This window comes from Phaethon aethereus, assembly GCF_964289735.1.
Source record: "Phaethon aethereus genome assembly, chromosome: 12".
Taxonomy (NCBI): domain Eukaryota; kingdom Metazoa; phylum Chordata; class Aves; order Phaethontiformes; family Phaethontidae; genus Phaethon; species Phaethon aethereus.
The window spans coordinates 20536663-20557478 of record NC_138588.1 but is presented as its reverse complement, the minus strand read 5'-3'; the positions used below and the strand labels follow the sequence as shown (position 1 = coordinate 20557478).

The window sequence follows — 20816 nt, the reverse complement described above, 5'->3', positions numbered from 1 at the left end:
TTAATTTTATATGTCTTTTCATAACAGTTAATTTTGTTAGAGACCGACACATAATTTGCAAGATTCTAACTATTTAATCAAGATTTTGCAATACTTTGAATAAAACTCCAGTGCGCCTACATCGTTTCTGACAGCATCTGTTTAAATCCTACCCAGGAATTATGGGATGGACTAGATTGCTCTTAAGATCCCTCCCAGTTGTGTTATTTTATGATAATGTGTAGATCTTTCAAGCCATAAAATATCTTCATGACTGCAGCTTTCAGTGGTTAATTAATGTAAAAATGTGCAAACTCTTCGGTGTAGTTCAAAAGTAATTTTTAAAATGGTAAAAAATAATTGGGTTGTAATGGTCAAGAAGTATAACCTGGGTCTTGGAGTTGTAAAGTGTGGATGCATAATTACTCCATAGACAAGAATGTGCAATTAGTGGCTTTTTTTCACTTGTTAAGATGTGCTAATCAGAGTAAAGAATGTAAACTTCGCATCTTCCAGCCCAGCTTGTTTATTTCTCAGCAAGTTTATGTCAAACATGATGATTTTATAAACCAAGAGTAATGCTGCAGTCTTTCTCTCTTTGCCTCTCAAAATATTACCATAAGAGTCTTTTTGATTAAAACCTGCTTTATTAGTGCTGACATAATTTGAAAGTTCTACACACTTAAAAGTCCATAGGAACAGGTTTCCTGAACTTCGAAGCATAGCAACTGTGTTTTTCTAATGCAGGGATCCCAGGATTCTCCAGAAGGGATTCCTTCTGATGCAGTTGTCTTTGTGTAGCTTTGTGTATTTTTACTTCACAAACAGGTTAATCGTGACATTTTCAGTCTCCCACACGTCTGTAGGGTTTTACAGACAGCTTTGTTTATATGATTAAGCATGTCCAACATGTTTTAAAAGATAACAACTCTGACAAAAAAAAATCTTGAAACTGATACTTTTGTATGTTAGGAATTGTTTTCTTGCCAGATTTTTCCATTTTGTCCTGAGACATTGGTACTCACAGAGATCTTAGAAAATGTGCACTGTTTTTGATAGGATAAATGTTTTAATGCTTGTTCACCTAAAAATTTAACTATCTGAGCTTTTTTGTTTTCAGGGTTTTTCTTGTTGTGGGGGGGGTTTTTTGAGAGGGCACTGCAGACTAGTAAATTTCCTCCTTTCTTTTCAGCTCCTCTATTGGGGCAGGCAGATTGTTTTTTAAATACAAAGGTTGATGTAATGGTTGCTTTTCAGGAAGTCCTGATGATGCTTGATAACTATGTAAGGGACTTCAAAGCATTGATTGACTGGATACAGCTACAGGAGAAGCTAGAAAAAGCTGATGCTCAAAGCAGGTAATTAGATTTACTTTTTTTTTTGAATCTACATCCAAATATTGTCTCACAGGAACCTTCATTTTGTATTTTAACATTTGCTCTGGGGCACCAGGAAGGAAATTTTCCTTTTGGACAGAATTGGTGGGAGGACCTAGAGGGGATTTTATCCTTTATCAGTGAACAGCTGTGCTGCAAATGGTGAAGAGTTTGGAAGTATAGTATCAGAAAGGTAAAACTGATTACATCATTACATTTTGTGCCTAGTGTTGAATTTGTGCCTTGGTACCTAAGTTTTAGCTTTGAGAGGTAAATGAGAAGTACGGTTTCACTGGTATAATTTGTGCCTGTAGAAGATGGGAGACCTGTAATATGTGTGGAGTGATACACTCTGGTTCTTCCATTTTCCTTTGTTATGTAGTGAGTTCAACCACTCATCTGCCTAGGTAGAGACAAAAAGCAGACCAAATGTGACAGAGTGGTTTTATTAGTTCATTATAGGTTGTTAATCCTGCTACTAGTACTGGAACAAGTTAAAAAAAAAATTTAATGTAAGTGCTTTTCTGAATCTATCTGCACCAGCACTGGGTTCTACAAGTTTGATTTTGTTTTTAAGTACCAGCTGTAATTTTCATGTAATCAGGTAGCTTCAGGAGCAAGAGTTAAAAATAAAAAAGAAAAAAGCATCAGCTTCAATGAGATGCATAATGAAACTGCTGGCCTGGCTTCCGCCTCAAACTCTGTCTGTTTGGATGAGAACTTTTTAGGTTAGTGGCAATTAACTTAAATCAACCTGTTCAGTTATATTTGCAAGTACACGAGTACACATTTAGCAGTAAAAGTTACTGCTGACAAAGTTTGGTATGTCAGTAGTAGAACAGGAGTGGATAGTGATGTATTTGGTTAGTTCTAAAATTTTTTATATACTGGAGCTATTTGATATCTATATTAACCAAAGCAGCGTTTAAACTGTACTGAATGCTCTGTTACACAGGATAGGTAAACGCAGGGTACCTTAAATAATTGTGGCCTTTTAGGTGCATTGTTATTGTCAACTAGAACTGGAGGGTATTTCCAGTCCAACCCCTGATCCTTTCCTTTTAACTGGTTGGTTTGATGTTTGGTCCCACACTGACATTTAAAATAAGCATCGTAGTCTTGGGAGTATGCATTATTTTTTATATGGGCCAGGCTAGTATGGTTTGGAATTGGAGTAGAAACAATTGCTAAGATGTAGGATTAAATTCAGAGGCCTTAATTAATATTTTATAGCATTTGTCGGTGCATTGTTTCGTTTAAGGTGATAGAGAAATAGTTATTGCGAATTTTAAACTTTTCTTTCCTGAATTTGCAGGCCTACTTCATTAGCCTGGGAAGTGAAGAAGATGTCTCCAGGACGACATGTGATTCCAAGTCCATCAACGGATAGAATTAGCGTGACATCCAATGCTCGAAGAAGTTTAAATTTTGGGTATGAAACCGGATCGTAAGTTTGTTAAAGCTAAAATAAGGATTCATTTGAAGCAGAGCTCATGAATATACTATTTTTCTATAGTAATCAAGATTTTTTTTTGCTGTTTATTAAAGTCATATATGCAATTGTTTGCATTCATGAAAGGAAAGTATATGGTCTGTAGAAGAAAATCCTATCAGGCAGTTAATTTTTTACTTACTTCATTATATATTTAATTACTGGTCATTCCAAAGCCCTGAAGATAAAATACAATTAGTGTATTTCACGTTATCTGTTCAATACTCTCTTCCCACTAAAAAGCAAAAGTCAAAATATCTGTAACTGGTGTTTTAAAATTGCCAGTGTATGCAATGTGAATGGCCAGCTGTGTGTCTAAAAAGAAATATATGTCAAAAAGACATGTGTGAAGTGAGATTATCATGATTCTGATGAATAGCAAAACTGATACTAGTTTAAATATGAAGCATGTTATATACTACAATAAAACATCTTTTACTTGTTAAAAAGAAAAGCAGTTCAACAAAAATGTGCATAAACACCAGTTTAGAGCAGCACTGTCTGGTGCTGTTTCAGTTCTGGAGAACACGTATGTGTCCAATTTAAATCATTCTCAAGATGTCTTTGTAAATTCATTCAGGTTTGTCGGGATCTACAGCACGTACTGTGTTTCACAGGAAAGGTGCTTGTGTGTCTCAAAGCAAAGCGACACGAGACTACAGTATTGTGTATGTTTGAGAAAATAGGATAGAAAATAAGGGTTTGGACATACTTGGTACTACGGAAATTGTTGACAGAATGATAGGCATTATTAAGAAAGGAATAGAGGAAGAGAAAGTGGTGTTCTGCCACTGTGGAAACTCATAGTGAATGTCTCGTACCTTTGGTCATTTTCATCTCTTCCCAAAAGGAATGTAGAAAAAGTAGGAAAAATACAGAAACTGGAAACAGGAACAATCAGAAGTATCCAACAGTATTGATGCAAAAAGAAAAGAATTTGGAGAAGAGATAACGAGAAGGATATGATAAATAAAATCATTTATAGAGAGGATGAGTAGGAAAATTTTGTTCATTATTTTTCATTAAAAGGCATCAGGAGTACTAATTGAAATGATCAAACACCAAGCTTAAAATGACAGAAGTATTTTTCAAGACTTAGTATGTAGAATTTGTTATTATGTGATGCTTTGGATGCCAAAAGTATAAATTACTGCAGAAATTAAGATCATGAAGATGGAAGTCTGTCTTTGCTTATTAAACACAAAGATGTGTTTAATAAATTACAACAACTCTTTGAGGTAAATTGCTGCAACCTGGAGCGTATGCCAAAGGAAGAGTCATTCTGCACAGTTCTGATAGTCTCTTTGCTCAGCTGTGTGGAGCTATCAGAGACAGCGTATGGGGCTTGGCTTCTTCTCCCGGTTTCCTCACATGAAATGGTATTGCATCCCCATAGCATCGGTGGGGATTGTTAAAAACAAAAAAACCAACCAGCCATATTTTTATAATTTATGGAATTGTTCCTTATAGATGTTTTTTGTTGACTGACTTGATAAAAAGAGGAAATAACAACAAATTGACATTTCACTGGGCTTAAAATAAGTGGACAGCCTGGTTTTATGGGGGTTTTCAACACATTTGTTTGAAACTTTTTGTATGATTGCAGATAAAATGACTTGTTGCAGAAGAGAATTGGATACTTCTTGAACATGTGCTGCTTGTTTTTTTTTTTTTCATTTTCCAATTCGAAAAATTTTGCTTGCATATGTTTAAATAAAACTATATAGGTTTTTACTATAAGCCTTGTGCAGAAAATGGCAACTTTTTGTAAAAAGCAAAACAAAATAAGTAACCACTGCTGTTCTGTCCGTCCACCCAGAATTTGGGTGGTCGGTATTATTTGAACCTTCCTGGAAGTTAGTAGAATGGCCTTCCAGATTTACAATTTATTTTTGCTGGAGTAGGTAATAGAAAATAGATCTATTCCTTTGTTTACTTAACCTTGGGACAGAGTATGTTAGGGATTTGTGTGATCTACATTTACAATTAAAACTGCACTTTTTTGGACTTCCTGCCTGTCTGTTTTGTTAGACTCCTTATATTATTTCTATATTGAACTAACTGTACAGTTCATTGATGAAATTAGGCTGGACCCAGGAAGATGCAATTACTGGTTATATGTGGCTGTAAATACTACCATATGTTCATTTCTACAATTTTAAAATTTGTTATCAGAGAATGTTTCCTGTGGGAAATGTTTCCTGTTTGTTTATCACAAGAGTGTTGCATGTTTCTTCAGTCATTAGACTTTTTTTTTTTTTAATTGTAATCTGAGAATTTAGGTGCTTGTTAATTTAGTTTCATTAACTACGAAATATAAGGAATCTCACTTGGAGATTTTTCTCCAGGTGCAGCACTATTTTCTGTCTCCTTCTGACTTTTCTGTGACTGGGAATATGTAGTGAACTATCAAGGTAGTTACCTAGTAGAAACAAAAAAACGCAAAAGCCAACACCCCACATGCTGATTTATTGCAGCATCCTTGTTTCTGTGGTTGGATGTACTTTTTTCATGAGCTGTATTTATAGGGCATTTGCTGATGAGAAATCTAAGGAGGCTTTAACGTTCAAGAGCTAAGATTTCATTTTTTAAAGCTGTGGAAAGAGAAAAGGAGACAGGCTGTGTGAAGAGTTACTATAATCAGCTTTTCGTGTTGTTTTATCGTAGGTTCCAGTTTTTGGAACTAGCTCTCAGTCTGAATCATTGAACGCAAAGCTTAAGGAGAGAGCATCCTGATAAAATTTTCTAACAAACCTTTCTGTTATTTGATTAGACGCTAAACAGAGCTATGACTTTCGTTTAGGAACCCTGCAGTGACAATGTCTGCAACACGCCTGGCTCCTTCTGGTGTAAGTTGGGCTGATAAGGTAAAAGCCAATCATGGAACTAAAGCTGCCAATCCTGAGCTAGCAACAGCACAAACTTCTCTGCCACCTCCAGTACAGAAGTCATCGCGGAAAAACGGCAAGTCTCTTTAAGTGGCTTCAGTTATTTTCACAAATTGTGTGGTATAAAGTTAATGCAGAGTGTGATTTGCAGACCAAATGCAATGTTTAAGTTAAGTATCAAGATAAAAGGTTAACGCAGCCTTACATTGTAATAGTTAAGTTTGAGACGAAGTTGTGTTTTCATGTGCGGTTCACGTTCTACTGTAATTTCCATTAACTAGAATCTGATCTGTTAAAACACCGGTACGTAACACCCTGAGAAACGAAAGGTCTTTGGTCACAAACTGACAATCTAACTGACTGCAATTTGAAACGGTTTAACAATATAAAGAAGAATACATGTCCAGGAATCTGTAAAAGAGCTCAAGGCAGTTTTATGTGCCCAAGGAGGCAATGTTCTTAGAACTGTGCTGAAGTTATAATTGATGTTTTTTTCTTTGAAGACAAGAGTTACCACGTTCAGTTATGAACTGTTTCTCTAAAGATTCTCCTTGGACAATGCTTGATATGGGGTCTTTTGTTCTAGAAGAGATTTATTCAGTTGTACACATAAAAAAGCTTTACCATTTGGTTTATAAAGTTAGCTGCTTTGCACACACTGGAACCCTGAGTTTGTCTTCAGAGATGCATTTTTGCTATTTATTTTTTTCATGTGTGGTCCCAGATGACTTTCTGCAGAATCAGCAGGCAGGATGTAGGAATGGATATTTTGAAAGTTACTGAAAGAGCATATATTAATCTAAGATAGTTCTGCGTTCAACCTAGTAGTAGTAGAAGTCGTGTATAGTGATTTGGAGACTTATGGTGTATTATGGAGCTAAAATACCCTGTCCAAGTGTCTTGCAATTTAACATAAGTGAGTTCAGTAGCATGCAGATTCTTATGCTTAGAAAAGAACAATCAAAACCATACTCTACAAATGGTTGCTTGAATTGATTAATACTGTTTGCATGAGAGAGTATTTTGCTGTATATATTTGCAATGAGCTGGTTAGAGAACAGTAGCAGTTTGGCTGAGTTTTCAGCTGAAGGTGTAATTCCACTTTTACTTTTTGCCAGTAGTGGAGCTATTCATAATGAAATATTTTTCTGTTGGTTATTGCTCATATTAAACTGACACGCTCCAAGCTGTTGCTAAAATACCTTTATTAGGGGTTCTTGTGCATATGAAGGGTTTTATTAGCTACACGGGGAATAAAACTGATCTACACTTCCATATGGATAACGTATTTTTAAGAGGCTAAAAAGAAAACAAAAGACCTTATCCTTATGTTAGTTTCAGGCATTTAAAGGGCTGAAAAGTCAGTGTTGTGCTGTGTTTTATAGGCAGTTACCTGCAGCTGATGAGCTCCAGGTCCTGTAGTACTGGTCTGTAAGCGTTCAGTGATTTTCAAAATCAAATGTACTATACAATTCAGTCATGAAACAATTTGTTTTAAGAAATAACAGTCATTCCTTCTAGAAGCTTTGCTTCTTCTTAAGATTCTTTTCTCTCTGACAATCAACATTGGAGAATTTCAGTTCTTTTCTCATGGCTGAATTGTAATGTTTTTAATAAATTCTCTTTAGGAACATGTTATCCTTTGTACGGAAGCTAGAATCACTTTCGTAAAATCAAATTAACCTCACTGATAGGAGCACAAGAGAATCTGTGAAGTTTACGCACAGGGAGTCACCAAGGCTCTTCACATGCATTATTGAAGCAGATATGAGGCTTATGTATCATCTGCTCTGCCTGTCCAGCAGCTAATGCACTCACAGCTGTTAGGTACATTCAGGCCCTGTGGGAGGGAGGATTCCTCCTGCCACCCTGTAGTGCTCTCTTGCTCACCCTAAAGCCCAGCTGGGGCTTACAGTGGCAAGATTTCCCTAAAACACTTTTTCTCCAGTGATCTCCAACAGCATTATCATGAGGTTTCACAATGGTTTTGTGACGTGGACGTGTGATATGATACCGTATCTGTTTCGTGGTTGATGGACTTTCTAAATTTAACTAAATAAGTCCGTAGGGACAGAGAAAATGCCATTACTTTCCCAGATTTTTTTTTTTTTTTTTTTTTTGGATGCATAGTGAAATGAGGTTAAATAATCTTATCTGATTTCCCTCATTAAATTTACTGTTACCCTCAGTATTTTACAGAATAAAAAAAAATTTTTGTTTTTCATGCTTGAGTGTTTTCTACAATATGAAACATAGTCTAGTCTTACTGTCTGACCAGTTTATAGCAAGAGAAAAGATTGATTTAGTAACAGTAGTTACTAAAGTAGTAGCACACAGAGGCAATAGCCTAAGCATGAAATTAATTCCCAGGTGCTTGTGGTAAGAGGTGACATAGGTGATACAAATTCAGAGTGTGTATTAAGGCTGGAAGTAGGTGTTTACAATTAGAATATTTGTTTATTTTTACGTAACTTTGGAGACAGGGCAGTCAAGAACATGTGAGTTTCTCAGGAATATTGAATGTTTTTTTTGGTTGTCACACTTGAAATCTAGTTGTTGTTGTTGTTGTTGTTATATTTCCTGTATTAATTGCTCATATCCATAGCTGTGAATAGTTGTTCTTTGGAATGTAGCTAAGACTTAAGACTTAGCAGACATACAGTCTTCTAAAGTAACTGTCCTTGTTTGGGCTCACACGTGCTGGCACCTGATCTTCTGGAAACATGTGGAACTTCTGTGTGTTGAGAACAAATTGCGGGAATGTTGTCACAGACAGCAAAGGAGAGTTTATTCCTGACGGAGTTTTCAAATTCTTAAGCACAATTTCTGTTGAAAATTTTACATTGATTTCCTTTTTCTTATCTCTCCCCTTCCTCCCCCCCCATTTTTAAGTGACCATTAAAAGTAGTCTGACAATTAACATCTATAATTAAATTTTCGCTTATTAACTCACCGTCTCTTACGGTTTGTAAATTTACCACTTCTTTCACCACTACATTTTCTCTTTTTTTTTCAGATTTATTTTATTGTTCTTGTTTTCATGTCTTCTGCCCTGTAACTGTGTTTTGGCTGAGTTCGTGTTTGTAGATTCTCAAGTAATCATAGTTTTCCAAAATGCCTCTCAGATACAGTTATACTACTTTAGATTTAAAAAAAATTGGGGCTGAAGTTTAGCAATAAGTGGGGAAGATTGAATAGGCTTTGGTAGTATATTACTTGCAAGTAAATTTTTAAGAAGGGACATGCATCTCCTGAGGTAGAACTAAGAATTTTGCACATACTTGCCTAGACTTTTTTTATTGATGTTACCAGTAAGGCTGCTTGGCCAGTTCTTCCAGATGGAGTGACTTTGAAAGAGTAAGGACCCGGTGGCTATGAGGGCCTCAAGATAACAGATGGTTTGTCGCTTCCATGTAATACAAGAGCGAGCAGGAACAGGGAAGTTCAAATGAAACTGGAGAGATTGAGGTAGTCAAATGAATTATTCATTAACAAAACTCGGGGAGTAATCAAACGCAGCATGTGATACTTAGCATGCGGAGATGGCTATGGGGCTATATGAAAAGAATTCCAGACTTAGGGGAAAAGAAGTGAAGGAAGGGAGGAAGGATGATGTCCTACTGAGTATTAACTTTGCTTCAGATTAGGAGCTATGTGATCTAATGTCAATAAATGTATTGGCTTTGCAAAGTTTTTGTTACCTTGTGCACAGCTACTTGTCAGATGGCATAAAACTGTTAAACTGATCCCAAATATTTCAATGGTCTGAATGCACGCTTGCATTAAAAACTGTTTTGTATTTAAAGCATTCACCAAGCAATATTCTTTACAACACAAAAGATGTATTTCTGTGCTGTTAAAATAATTGGATGAGTCTTGAGTAATAATTATGAGTCTGACTGAACAAGTACAAATTAATAATTGAATATGTATGGCTTTTACTAAAAGATTAATTCTTATTATAATAAGTATGATTATGGCTTTGCCATGTTCTGAATAATTTTATTCTGATTAATTCTATCATTTTAGGGTACTAAGAAATATGCCACAAAACAACTAGGCAAGGCAGGCAAGTTTGGGTGTTTTTTTTTTGTTTGTTTGGGTTTTTTTTGTTTGGTTTTTTTGGAATGAATTTAAGTAGATACTAGTAAAGATATTAGTAAAAGATATTAGAAGGTATTAGTACAATTATTATTAAGATACATATACCATTAATATATCTTCTTATCTAGATGTTAGTAAAATTATCTTTAGCTAGTAGATGCTACTGAAGGATACCTCCTGATCTTACATAAGGCATCTTTTCTACATTAAAACATTAAGAGCTGACTTCAATTTTCAGAAAAAATAGAAATGAAATCTTGCAACAATCTTATTTCACAAATGACAAGCAAAAGGATTTGCAATCCAAAAGTCTGCTGCAGTGAAGCAATGGAGAGGTTTTTGGTTCGTTTCAGCAGTCTTCAGAACAGTCTCTTCATTGTCTGTATATGACTTGCCAGGGAAATTTCTTGGCCAAATTTTATCATAAGCTACATAGAGCAAAATCTTTGTGGTCCTACCAATTACAAAAGTCAGTGGGGTAGGAGCAGCTGTGATATACAAGGGGCCTCAGCAGTCCTCGATGTCCCGTGTAATGCAGGGCCACATTCTACACAGGCAGTGTGCCTTTCTGCAGTAACTCTGTTTGTGATTCTTGCGGAATTAAAACCCCATTCTCTGGAGTATTGTTGGAGATAAGATTGTCTCCGAGAGGGTAATAATGTGTTTAGATCACTTGGTCCTGTAGGTAATAATATTTTTTTCCATATAGAGATGAAGAAATTAAAATAAAGCCAAAGTTACTTACAGGGTTTGAATGGAAAGTCTGCAGTAAAGCAAAAAAATGTAATCTGTATCTTTTTGACTGCCATTCCCCGCTCTAATCAGTGCTGCATACTGAATGAAGCATGTGCAAGTGCACAGAGGGGAAGTGGACATAGAAAGGCTTTTTGCAGAGGTATGCTGTCTCTCGTTACCATCAGTAATCTGGAGAGATCAGCTATAGTCATTCACACAAAGTTTTTGAATTTTGTTTACTTCAAAATATAGAGTGAATTTTCTAGAGTAAAACAGTTTCAACAGTAAAGTATTGAATTATCTTTTTACGTCTGTCATGTTATCAGTATTGTTAAGGTTTGTGAACAATTATATAGTTATATAAAAACAGCTATTGCATGAGCCAAGATAAATTTCAGTACAGTCCTGTTAACTTCTCTGGTAACTCATAATTTATACAAGCCATTGGTCTAGGCTGCTGTGTTTCATCCTGAGATGTTGAAAAACCCCATAGTTAAATGAGCACTTAATGTTTGTAAAGTGCTAGATGCCAAGGGTAGCGAAGTATGAAAGAGCCGTTAGTTCTTTTTTAGGCTAAGTTCCAGTTTACCGGTTACTGCTGATGTTAGAACATCAGATCAAGTCCACCGAAAGGTAGTAGTACCTTTTACCAGTAGTTTAATCCAGTAGGTACAATGGTTTTGTCTTTTACCTAAAATATTCTTCATTTTTATTGACACTCTTATGACTGTGCCACTGCAGTGCTTTGTAGTATGGTGAAAGTGTTCGTACCAAAATTTCTGTACTTGTTTTAGAGTAGCCAGAAGCACACGCCCTGGAGGGAATTTTAAAGAGAGTGAAGGATTTTTGACCATGAAAACTGATGTTAAGACAGATCCTTTTTATGTATTGTAAATTGCTTTAAAATAAACATACGTGTTCTGAAAGGAAGAAAAAATATTTTGTTCTCCCATCTCCTTATGGGTGTGTTGACCTGCGTATAGACATTATTGGGAGTCCCTAAAGATGGTTCACTCCTTGTAACCTAACTATCATGTGTTCCTACTGAAAGCAGGTGGTATTTTTAGAGAGCATATCACTCGTATCTTACATTTTTTTAAACTACTTTCTATTTTGCTTTTAAAAATCAGATCTCTAGAAATGCAAGTTTTAAGCCAGTCTTTAAGTTGGTAATGTGCAATTCATCTTAATGTACAAATCGTTCCATTTCCTCACCACCCTTGGGTGTTTCAAATTACTTCTCTTGACAACCAACTAGACGCACTTATTCCTATTCATATTTATGTTCAACTCTATTGTTTGAGCTCTGATCTTTATGCCTGAGCTACAGGACCATATTTGTTACTAAAAGCTTTAGAAATACCCAGAGAATGATTTTGTTATACAAGTTCTATTCTATTCTAGATTTTTTTTTCCCCCTCTGTAAAGCAGGCAATTTAGTGTTGGTTCTTTGATTCTGTACTCCTCCGGGTAAAAATAATCTCCCACACCCTTCTCTTCCTTCTCTTCCTTTTATGTGAATGAATCTAAAAATAGCTTATGCCAAAATACATTGGAAAATATCGTGCATAGCTAGTTCTTGTGTTTTTTGCAAGAACTTTTGTTCAGCAAATAGACACATGTGAACTTAACTTTCACGCTTGTGAGTTGTACCATCAGGTCTCAGAAGAATCACTTAGACTTATTTCAAGATGTATGGGAAATTATGTGCTGGTATTAATTGCTGGCCCCAAAAATGTTATATATGGAGAAGGGAAGGTCCACCTGACTATTCTAGAAATCTGACCACACTTAAGATTTGATACTTCAGGCAGACAACTGTGACTTTGAAGGCCTTTCAGGTATGTACCACGATTAGATACCAGAAATGCTGATCAGCGATTTGTATTTAACAGCAATTTAGTCATCAAAGTAAATTGAAGTAAACTGCTCTTCTATTTTCTCCTTCAATTTTCAGTCCCACTGTAGTAATATTTTGCTATTTCCTGGAATCCAGGAAAAGAAATTTTCCGAAAGCTGACACTGATTAGTGTCTTTCTATTATCGGAATGAAACAAATGGAAAAAGTAAAGAAAACATTTCTGGAAGAATAGTAAGCCACATTCTGGACAATACTTTCCACTCCAAGACGTGCAATTATGTCTGTACTTGCAGAGATTTGCACTTTCACAAAAGGCCTCTAACGTTACTGTTGCTACAAAGAACAAGAAGAGTGTGGTTGCTTTGTTGTGCTTTAACCTCTCGTGAAATAGCACCATAGGCAGGAAAAGCTTAAGTACATCTTGCCATTTTTCACATGGGTTTGTGTATGAGTAGCTTAGCTTCTTGAAGTAACAGAATGGTCCCATGAATAGAGTTGTTCAGCCTTTGTGAAACTGATAGCACTCCTTGAAGTAAAAAGCTTTGCTAAAGCATATTTCCTTGATTTTTTTTTAATTGATTTTTAAAGAGAACATTTTTATCACACAGCTTGTGTAATACTGTAATGAAATAGTTGTTTATAATACTTTTAAGTCTTCCTTTCTTAGAATGGGGTATTTAATTTTTGTCATAGATCGAAAGGATGCAGAGGGCTGGGAGACGGTTCAGCGTGGAAGGCCTGTTCGATCTCGATCCACAGCTTTGGCAACAAAACCTCCTGTAGCTGCAGAATCACTAAAGTCCAAAGGTGACAGTGACAAAGAAAATGTCATTTCACCACCATCGGAGAATAATTGTGGGAGTTTGCTCACTGACAATGGTGCATCCAAAACGGTGGAGCTTGTACAGAAAGATCCTTTACATCAGTCTGAAGGTCCTCTTACTGAAAGGACTCAGGTCAGTATAATTTTGAACCATTTTCTAACTTTAAATCCTGCAACTTTTTCTTTAGAGTATTTTCTAAACGTAGTGTTGTCTAGAACTTTGATTCACTACCCAGATGGGAAAGGGATTTAAAAATAATGGCTATTTCAGTTTCATTTATGAAAATGCATTAAGATGTTGACACAAATAGGCAAGTTAAAAATCATGAGATGAACCGTGTATTTTACAATGCTTTGGACAGGTTTCCCCTGTTTTCCAAAAACTCAGCATTAGGCGCATCTCATACATTGAAAATTTCAGGTAGAAAGATCCAACTTTCTCGAGGTTATGAGCAACTGAAAATGTCTATACATGGAGCTGTTTGCATCACTCGCTGTAAAGTTGCCAGCTATTTTGTTAAAATGCTTTTGAAAATAAAAAAATCCTTTGACTGACTTTAAAAATCAGTATGTTACATTTCGTTCATTTTGCAAATGTCCTTTATTAGTTCACAGCACCCACCCCAGAAGACAATGGGAGCACTGGCACACCATTGCAAGAAGATCCCTTGCAAAGAGTTTCTGAGACGGCTCCAGTTGTCACAAATACTGACTGTACTACAAAAACTCTGCAGATTAATGAAGCTTCCTCTCTGACCGCTGACAGTATAGACTGGCATCAAACAGAAAAAGCTAAAACTGAAACTGAAATGGATCCCTCGGATATTTCAAATGTGAGTGCTGCCAGATTGGTAAGAAATCTTACAAGGTTTCTGAGTAATGAGTAACTAATAAATATAAGCCTTAATTTTCTCATTCTGTGTGGCACAATGTTTATTGTTAGCCTGCTGAAGAAATTCTAGAAAAGACTGTAAAGTGCTTACTGTAGAAAAAATAATTTGTTCCACAGATAGTTTTAATGATAGGATTTAATTACAGTAAAATTCCTGAACTTAAACTAGAAAGATATAAACGTGTTAGTTGGGATAAATAGATCTGTGCTCTCATTAATGTTTGCCGTAATTTTTCATTTCCTTCCACTGTCAATCATTTTAAGTCAGACTCTCGTTAAGTTCTTACTCCAGTTTTATTAATTATTCAAACTGGAAACACATGGGATATCAAAATTTGTTACAAACACATGTAGACCTCTGCCTTTTAAGACTGGCTGAACGGCTCTCTTGGGTCTTCCTATACAACGAGCAATTTGGATGAATGCCATTCTTAAGTAACTAGTGTGAATTCAGTATTCTGTTTTTACGTGGCTTCCCAAAAAGAATGTCCTTTCTTGTCTGTAGAATTCCGCAGGTTTCAAGGTGTGTCCGCTTTACTGGGATTCTCAGAGCGGAGAATTGCAGTAATGATATGTAACATCCAGGTTATACTTTCAGGCTTTGTTTTGGTTTTTTTTTTCAGAAACTAGAATAAAATTCTGATTTGCACAAGTTTTCCTGTAAATCGCTTTCCCTTTAACGTTTTTACAAACTGGACTCCTGCTAGGTAATTTCCAAGTCAAAAATCTGTTTTTAGAGCTGACTTCTAGCATCTCATCCACTAACATTGTTTCAGATTCGCAATTATTAACAGTTCGAGATGCTGACAGCTTAGTGGGATCTGTGTCTCCTGTGAGCATTTTGCTACTCCTGGTTAGATTGCTTCGAACACCGATGGGTGTGTTGTGGCACATTGCTTGGTAGCCAGAGTGGAAATGAACCAGTTAATACTGGAGAAGACAATCAGCATATTCTGGGTTACATTCTTGCTTAACTATCTTGTCATTCATCTTAAAAACAAGGATGGCCTGAGATTCCGTAGTATTAACTGTGGTAAAATTTCCAGATACAGTTCACCATTTTTATCTTTAATACTTCGGAGCATGATTACTTTTCTGGAGAGAATACGAAGGCACGCCATTAATATTTCATTAAAGTATCTGTTGCTTAGTCCCTAAGACTAGGTATTTAAAAGAATAGTTAGAGAAGAACTGTCTTTGTTGCTTTTAATGACACTGTTTGTGTAATACATTTTGGAATTTTGTCAATTATAATTTCGTAAGTGTTTCATGTAGCTATTAAATGTGTTAATAGTTGCTAACAGTTTTAGTGGGGTTTATATTTCAGTTACAAAGTTCAGCAGTAAGGAACAACAAGTAATCGGAAGTTGAACAAGATGTCATATAATTCATATTAATTATATGGAAACCATTTTTCTGTGCCTGCTTCTGATTTTGGGTTTTTTCTGGTTTCATGTTTCCTACAGTCTATGGCGGAAGTTCTTGCTAAGAAAGAAGAGTTAGCAGATCGCCTGGAAAAGGCAAATGAAGAAGCCATTGCTAGTGCTATTGCAGAAGAAGAGCAACTAACTAGAGAGATTGAAGCAGAGGAAAACAATGACATTAATATTGAGACTGACAATGATAGCGATTTCTCTGTGAGTGTTCTATTTATTTTGAAGTGTCCAACTTCAAGCTGTCTTTGATGTCAGCAGAGTATTAATATAGAATTTGTTAGTGTTTGTTTTTGCATTAATGCAACCTTTTTTTACATGCAAACAAAGTAAATAGTGTCATGTAATAATTATACCATACAGCTTAAGGAATATTTAGTCTTACTAAACTCAGCAGCACGGTGCTGCCTACTTCTGTGCGCAAAACTAGGAGAGTTGGGACTTGTTATTTTCATTGCTATCACACAGGAGCTGCTCTAGGTGAAGCAGAAGTCTCCTTTTCTACTATCAGAAACAGCAGGAACAGCATCTGGCTATTTCAGTTTGGAAACATTGATGAATATCGCTGAGTTGGCACTTTTTAGTATGTATATACACTCGCGCATTAAGGTTTATGTTTTTACTGTCTGGATCGTATTAAATTTCAGGCTAGTATGGGCAACGGAAGCATATCTTTCTGTGGTATGTCTATGGACTGGAATGATGTCCTGGCAGATTATGAAGGTAAATTTTCATATATTACTGTGGTTACATTGAAATGACAGCAAAATTTAGGAAAATGCCCATTTTACTCATGGCTAGTTAAGGTTAAGATCCCCCTAACATCTGAATATTATTCCAAGTTAATGTTATTTTTATGTTATTTCCTTAGGACGGACTTGTATCTTCAAACTATCTCTGTGTGTCTTTGTTCTTCAGTTCTCTTCCCCCCTCTCTCTATTAGAATTTTAAAATTTGTTAATTTGTTTTTTTTTTTATTACAACAAATTAACAAATAAAATTTGTTACCCAGTTTTGTCTTAACATTTGGATAAAAGCCTAATAAAATCATTGAGCATTGAAAATGCACAGGCTTTAGAGATGCTTCAGTCTGTGTTTGCACCTTACTTAGGCTCAAAAAAACTCATTTGAGAGAGAACTTTGGGACGAACTAAGCCTCATTAATTGCACTTCTCCCAGGAAAGTGTGTCTGAATAATCAAACTCTTTGTTTTCTTTATGTACAGCTCGTGAGTCGTGGCGCCAGAGTAATTCCTGGGGAGACAGAGTGGAAGAAGAGCCAGCACGTCCACCTGGACATGGAATACACATGCATGAGAAACTGTCGTCACCGTCGCGCAAAAGGTTTTAGAATTGCTACCTGTCTTGATTAGCAAGTGAAAACAAGCAACCAAAATCGTGGCTGCATGGAACTGTTCATAAGCCTGCTTTCTTTAAGCCTGTGGGTGGAAAGTGTTAGAGAAATCAATTTATTATTTTCATAATGAGCTAGGCTCCTGCTACATTGTCCAGTAAATAAAGATTTGAAGACCAGAAGAACAGTATTTACATTTGGGGGAAATAATTGCCCTCCAGTGGCCCATTTGTGTTCTCTTACTGAAAACAGAAATATTTGCAACACTGTCAGTTAATGTTGTCTCACTTGCTTTTGCTCTGCTTTGTTTTTTATTAAAAGAACAATTGCAGAATCCAAAAAGAAACATGAAGAGAAACAAATGAAAGCTCAACAGCTGAGAGAAAAGCTACGTGAAGAAAAGACACTGAAGCTTCAAAAATTAATGGAGAGGGTAAGCTTCCTGTAATACAAAGGAGCCAGTCTGCTGCCTTTCAGAAAAGCTTTTTTTCCTGTGTAGTTTTAGAAATGTTAGAGATTGAAACTAGTGGCGAAATGAAATTTTCCTCTGAGTCTGAGTTCATGTAGTTATCATAGATGGCTTGTGCATCACAGAGGCTAAAGAAAGCATTGGTTCAAACCATGAATTTCTGTGAGAGTGTTGCTGACAGACTATACTGACTCAGATTCAGGGAAGGCATGGTAAAAGTACAAATGTGTTGCGTGTATCCGACATAAATGCTAAAACTCATGCAACTGAAACAGTTAGCAAAACAATGTACTTTGGGTTAAACTGAATGCAGGCTTTGTGTAGGGCATCAAAATGTTTTATTACTGTAAATAAGGCTTCAAAGGTCAGAAAATTATGAGGAAAATTCAGGACCTACTTTCAGTTACTGTACCAGTAATGAATTTACTCATTATATATAGGAGAAAGATGTACGGAAATGGAAAGAAGAATTATTAGATCAAAGACGCAGGATGATGGAGGAAAAATTACTCCATGCAGAATTTAAACGTGAAGTGCAGCTACAAGCAATTGTGAAAAAAGCACAAGAGGAAGAAGCTAAGGTAAGTTACTTAGTTTTAGAGAGGAACTACTTAATAGTCACGCTTATATATGTTCTGTACCTCTGAGTGCTCATGAGTAGGTTGTGAAGGATGGCACAAGTGAGATATGAACACGTGTGAACTAGGAAGCAGGTAAAAACTGATCTCTCTATTATCAACACTGTTTTCAGGACAAATCCAAAACATAGCCCCATACTAGCTGCTGTGAAGAAAATTAACTCTACCCCAGCCAAAGCCAGCACAACATAAATGAAATATTTTATTTTAAAGACTGTTTTTCACAAGTAAAGATAGATGCTTCTTCTTAAAACTAAAATGTTATATTATATAATGAGCATGTATCTCAGCTGTGATTGATGCAGCTATTCATCTGTATTATTTAAGATAAGCACAACAAAACTGATTTAGCTGTTTTACTTAGTCACCGTTTCTCTCTCTTGGATTAAAATGATCTCTAGGTTATCTAATTCAGTCTAACATACCTTCATTATTATTTCATTACACTGGTGTGACTTCTATAATCGTATTAACTAAATCACGCTTGCCACAATTCCCCAGCTAGGCAGATGTTTCAAGTATTGTGTGTGTTTAAATGTGTAAGATCTGCTGCCTCTTGAGGTTCTTGTGTTCTGGAAATAAAGGTATAATTGGGCCAGAAGGCTTTAGAGAAATAGCTGATGAGTAGTATAGCTGAAGACCATGGTAACTGTTGCTGCGCAATTGGTTATCAAAATTCCCAGTGCTTACTTGATTACTGAACTGTGAAATCCATTCTGTAAATGGATTCTAGTCAGTAAACAAAGCAACAAAAAAATCCTGCCACCCTTTACATGATCTGTTGTTGTCTGTCCATGTATCTTCTCTTTACTCATTTCTTTTGTGGATTCAGAGAGAGCATGAACTTTGAGTAGAGCGAAAGAATTTCAGTTTCAATCACAGGTTTGAGTGTGGTTTATAGCTGATAATTTTTTATGATTTTTCTCAGTAAATTTGGTTCTAAAATTTTGATTGTCATTGAATCAAAGTTAAGTTAAATAATAGTTTGATTTTTTTCCAGTGTGTATAGATTTCTAAAGCGTTTGCATTTGAAAGCCTAAAGCTGACAAGAATTTTGTTCAGGCAAGCTCATAGTGAGGACAAAATATTGATTAACTTCATGAATCTAAGTAGTAGAAAAGCATATTCTTTGATATTTTTCATATAGACATTAAAGTACTTTAAAGTTCGATTTTTCATATTATTTTCTTTTTTTTTATTCTTGTGTATTGTACTGTCCTGTGTTTGAAAAAAAAAAAAAGTGTGTAAAATAGGCGATACTGATAAGAAATATTAAGACAATGAGCTTGTTTGGTTTTTTTCTTATTCGTGTATGTATAGTTTCACTTTTTTATTCAGTAAGTACCCATATATTTAAAGTTCAGTCAAAAGACCTTCTGGATTCTATTTTACTGATTTATCCATCTGGGTCTTAGCATTCCACATTTTGCATATGAGAGAACAGACAAATGAGGTCTCATTGCTGAGGATACTGGCAAGATTTTCCTGGTTTTAACCCAAAGTTTCTTGTCTTCCTGATACAATTCAGTTTCTCTTTTATATTCCATGGGCTATTCTGTTAAAAGAAAAGAAAAGCTAAAACCCAAACTCAACAAAAAACCTTAACAAAAAACCAAAGCCTTATTCTCAACTTGTAATTTTCCAACCCATTCTGGAGAAATATCCCACCAGTTTAATTATCAAACGGATAATTAACAAATGGATGGAGTTCAGTAAGAATGAAACTCATTTCAGTGTTTCAGATGTTTTCTTATACTGTCTGTTTATTTGCAGGTAAATGAAATTGCATTTATAAACACCTTAGAAGCTCAGAACAAACGTCATGATGTGTTGAATAAACTAAAAGAATATGAGCAACGCTTAAATGAATTACAAGAAGAGCGTCAACGAAGACAGGAGGAAAAACAAGCACGTGATGAAGCGGTTCAGGTATAACATACCTGTAGTTGCAGGGGGACAATGAAATACATATTTGTTCTTCATTTTCGCTGTGCGGTCTGCGTTGCTTTCTATCTTACGTCTTTTGTTTAACTTCAGAAAAGTAGACTCCAATATGTTTCTCCTTTGTAATGTTTCAGCAGTAAGAGGAAGTAAGGTAAGTCTTAAAGTCACTATAGCAGAGGTATTATAGGTGCTGGGTAGATGATTCACACCAGTCTTAAGCTTTTTTAAAAAACTATTTGTTATTCCATTATAAGAAAATCCTTATGTTTTGGTAACACTTAAAAATCTGAGAGGAAATGGAAAAATACTCCTACTGTCATAATTATTATACTTTTTACAGGATCAGTGAAAATTGCAATGCAGATGTGTTTTTGTTCCTGGAATCCCGGTGTGGGTTGTTTTTTTGGTCTTTGTGTTGGTTTTGTGTTTGTTTTTTTTTTTTAATACAGTATTCCAATGCTAAGTTTTCCCAGCCTCACGCATCTACTTTTTTAGCACTGATCTCTATGTTTAGAATCTGAAACATAAGTTTTCTTGTGTAAGCTCCTCCTCCCTCTCTGTACATGCCTTGGATACCACAACTGTAGACCACCTGGGAATCCAGCTCCTGCCAGAGTTTAGTATTTAGGATTAGCAGTTGATTCTATCCGCTTGTTGAAAAATGGGGCCTGTTACTGACTTCAGTGGCTCAGAAGCGATTTTGGTGAGACAGAAGGTACACCAAAAGTGCTGTATAAAACTCTTGTTGAGGGAATATATTAATAAAGGTTTCTAGATTTCCAAGGGTTGATTGCGTTATCAGTGAAAAGTATCCTTCCAGATTGTTTAC

The 20816-nt window shown here is 35.7% G+C and overlaps 1 protein-coding gene across 2 annotated transcripts in view; it reads left to right on the top strand.

Moving 5' to 3' along the window:
- The first annotated feature begins 1236 nt into the window (after nt 1-1236).
- SCAPER (S-phase cyclin A associated protein in the ER) overlaps nt 1237-20816 on the top strand; it is a 132160-nt gene continuing 112580 nt past the window's right edge. The window contains exons 1-11 of one of the 2 annotated variants that reach the window (XM_082005350.1): nt 1237-1337; nt 2671-2787; nt 5651-5811; nt 13129-13391; nt 13867-14091; nt 15617-15787; nt 16231-16306; nt 16809-16926; nt 17258-17369; nt 17846-17986; nt 19817-19972. In XM_082005350.1, the coding sequence (XP_081861476.1) occupies nt 1246-1337; nt 2671-2787; nt 5651-5811; nt 13129-13391; nt 13867-14091; nt 15617-15787; nt 16231-16306; nt 16809-16926; nt 17258-17369; nt 17846-17986; nt 19817-19972 (1632 nt within the window). In that variant the 5' untranslated portion in view covers nt 1237-1245. Of the gene's footprint in view, nt 1338-2670; nt 2788-5650; nt 5812-13128; nt 13396-13866; nt 14092-15616; nt 15788-16230; nt 16307-16808; nt 16927-17257; nt 17370-17845; nt 17987-19816; nt 19973-20816 lie in introns of both variants that reach the window. The other variant, XM_082005351.1, reaches the window with a different exon arrangement.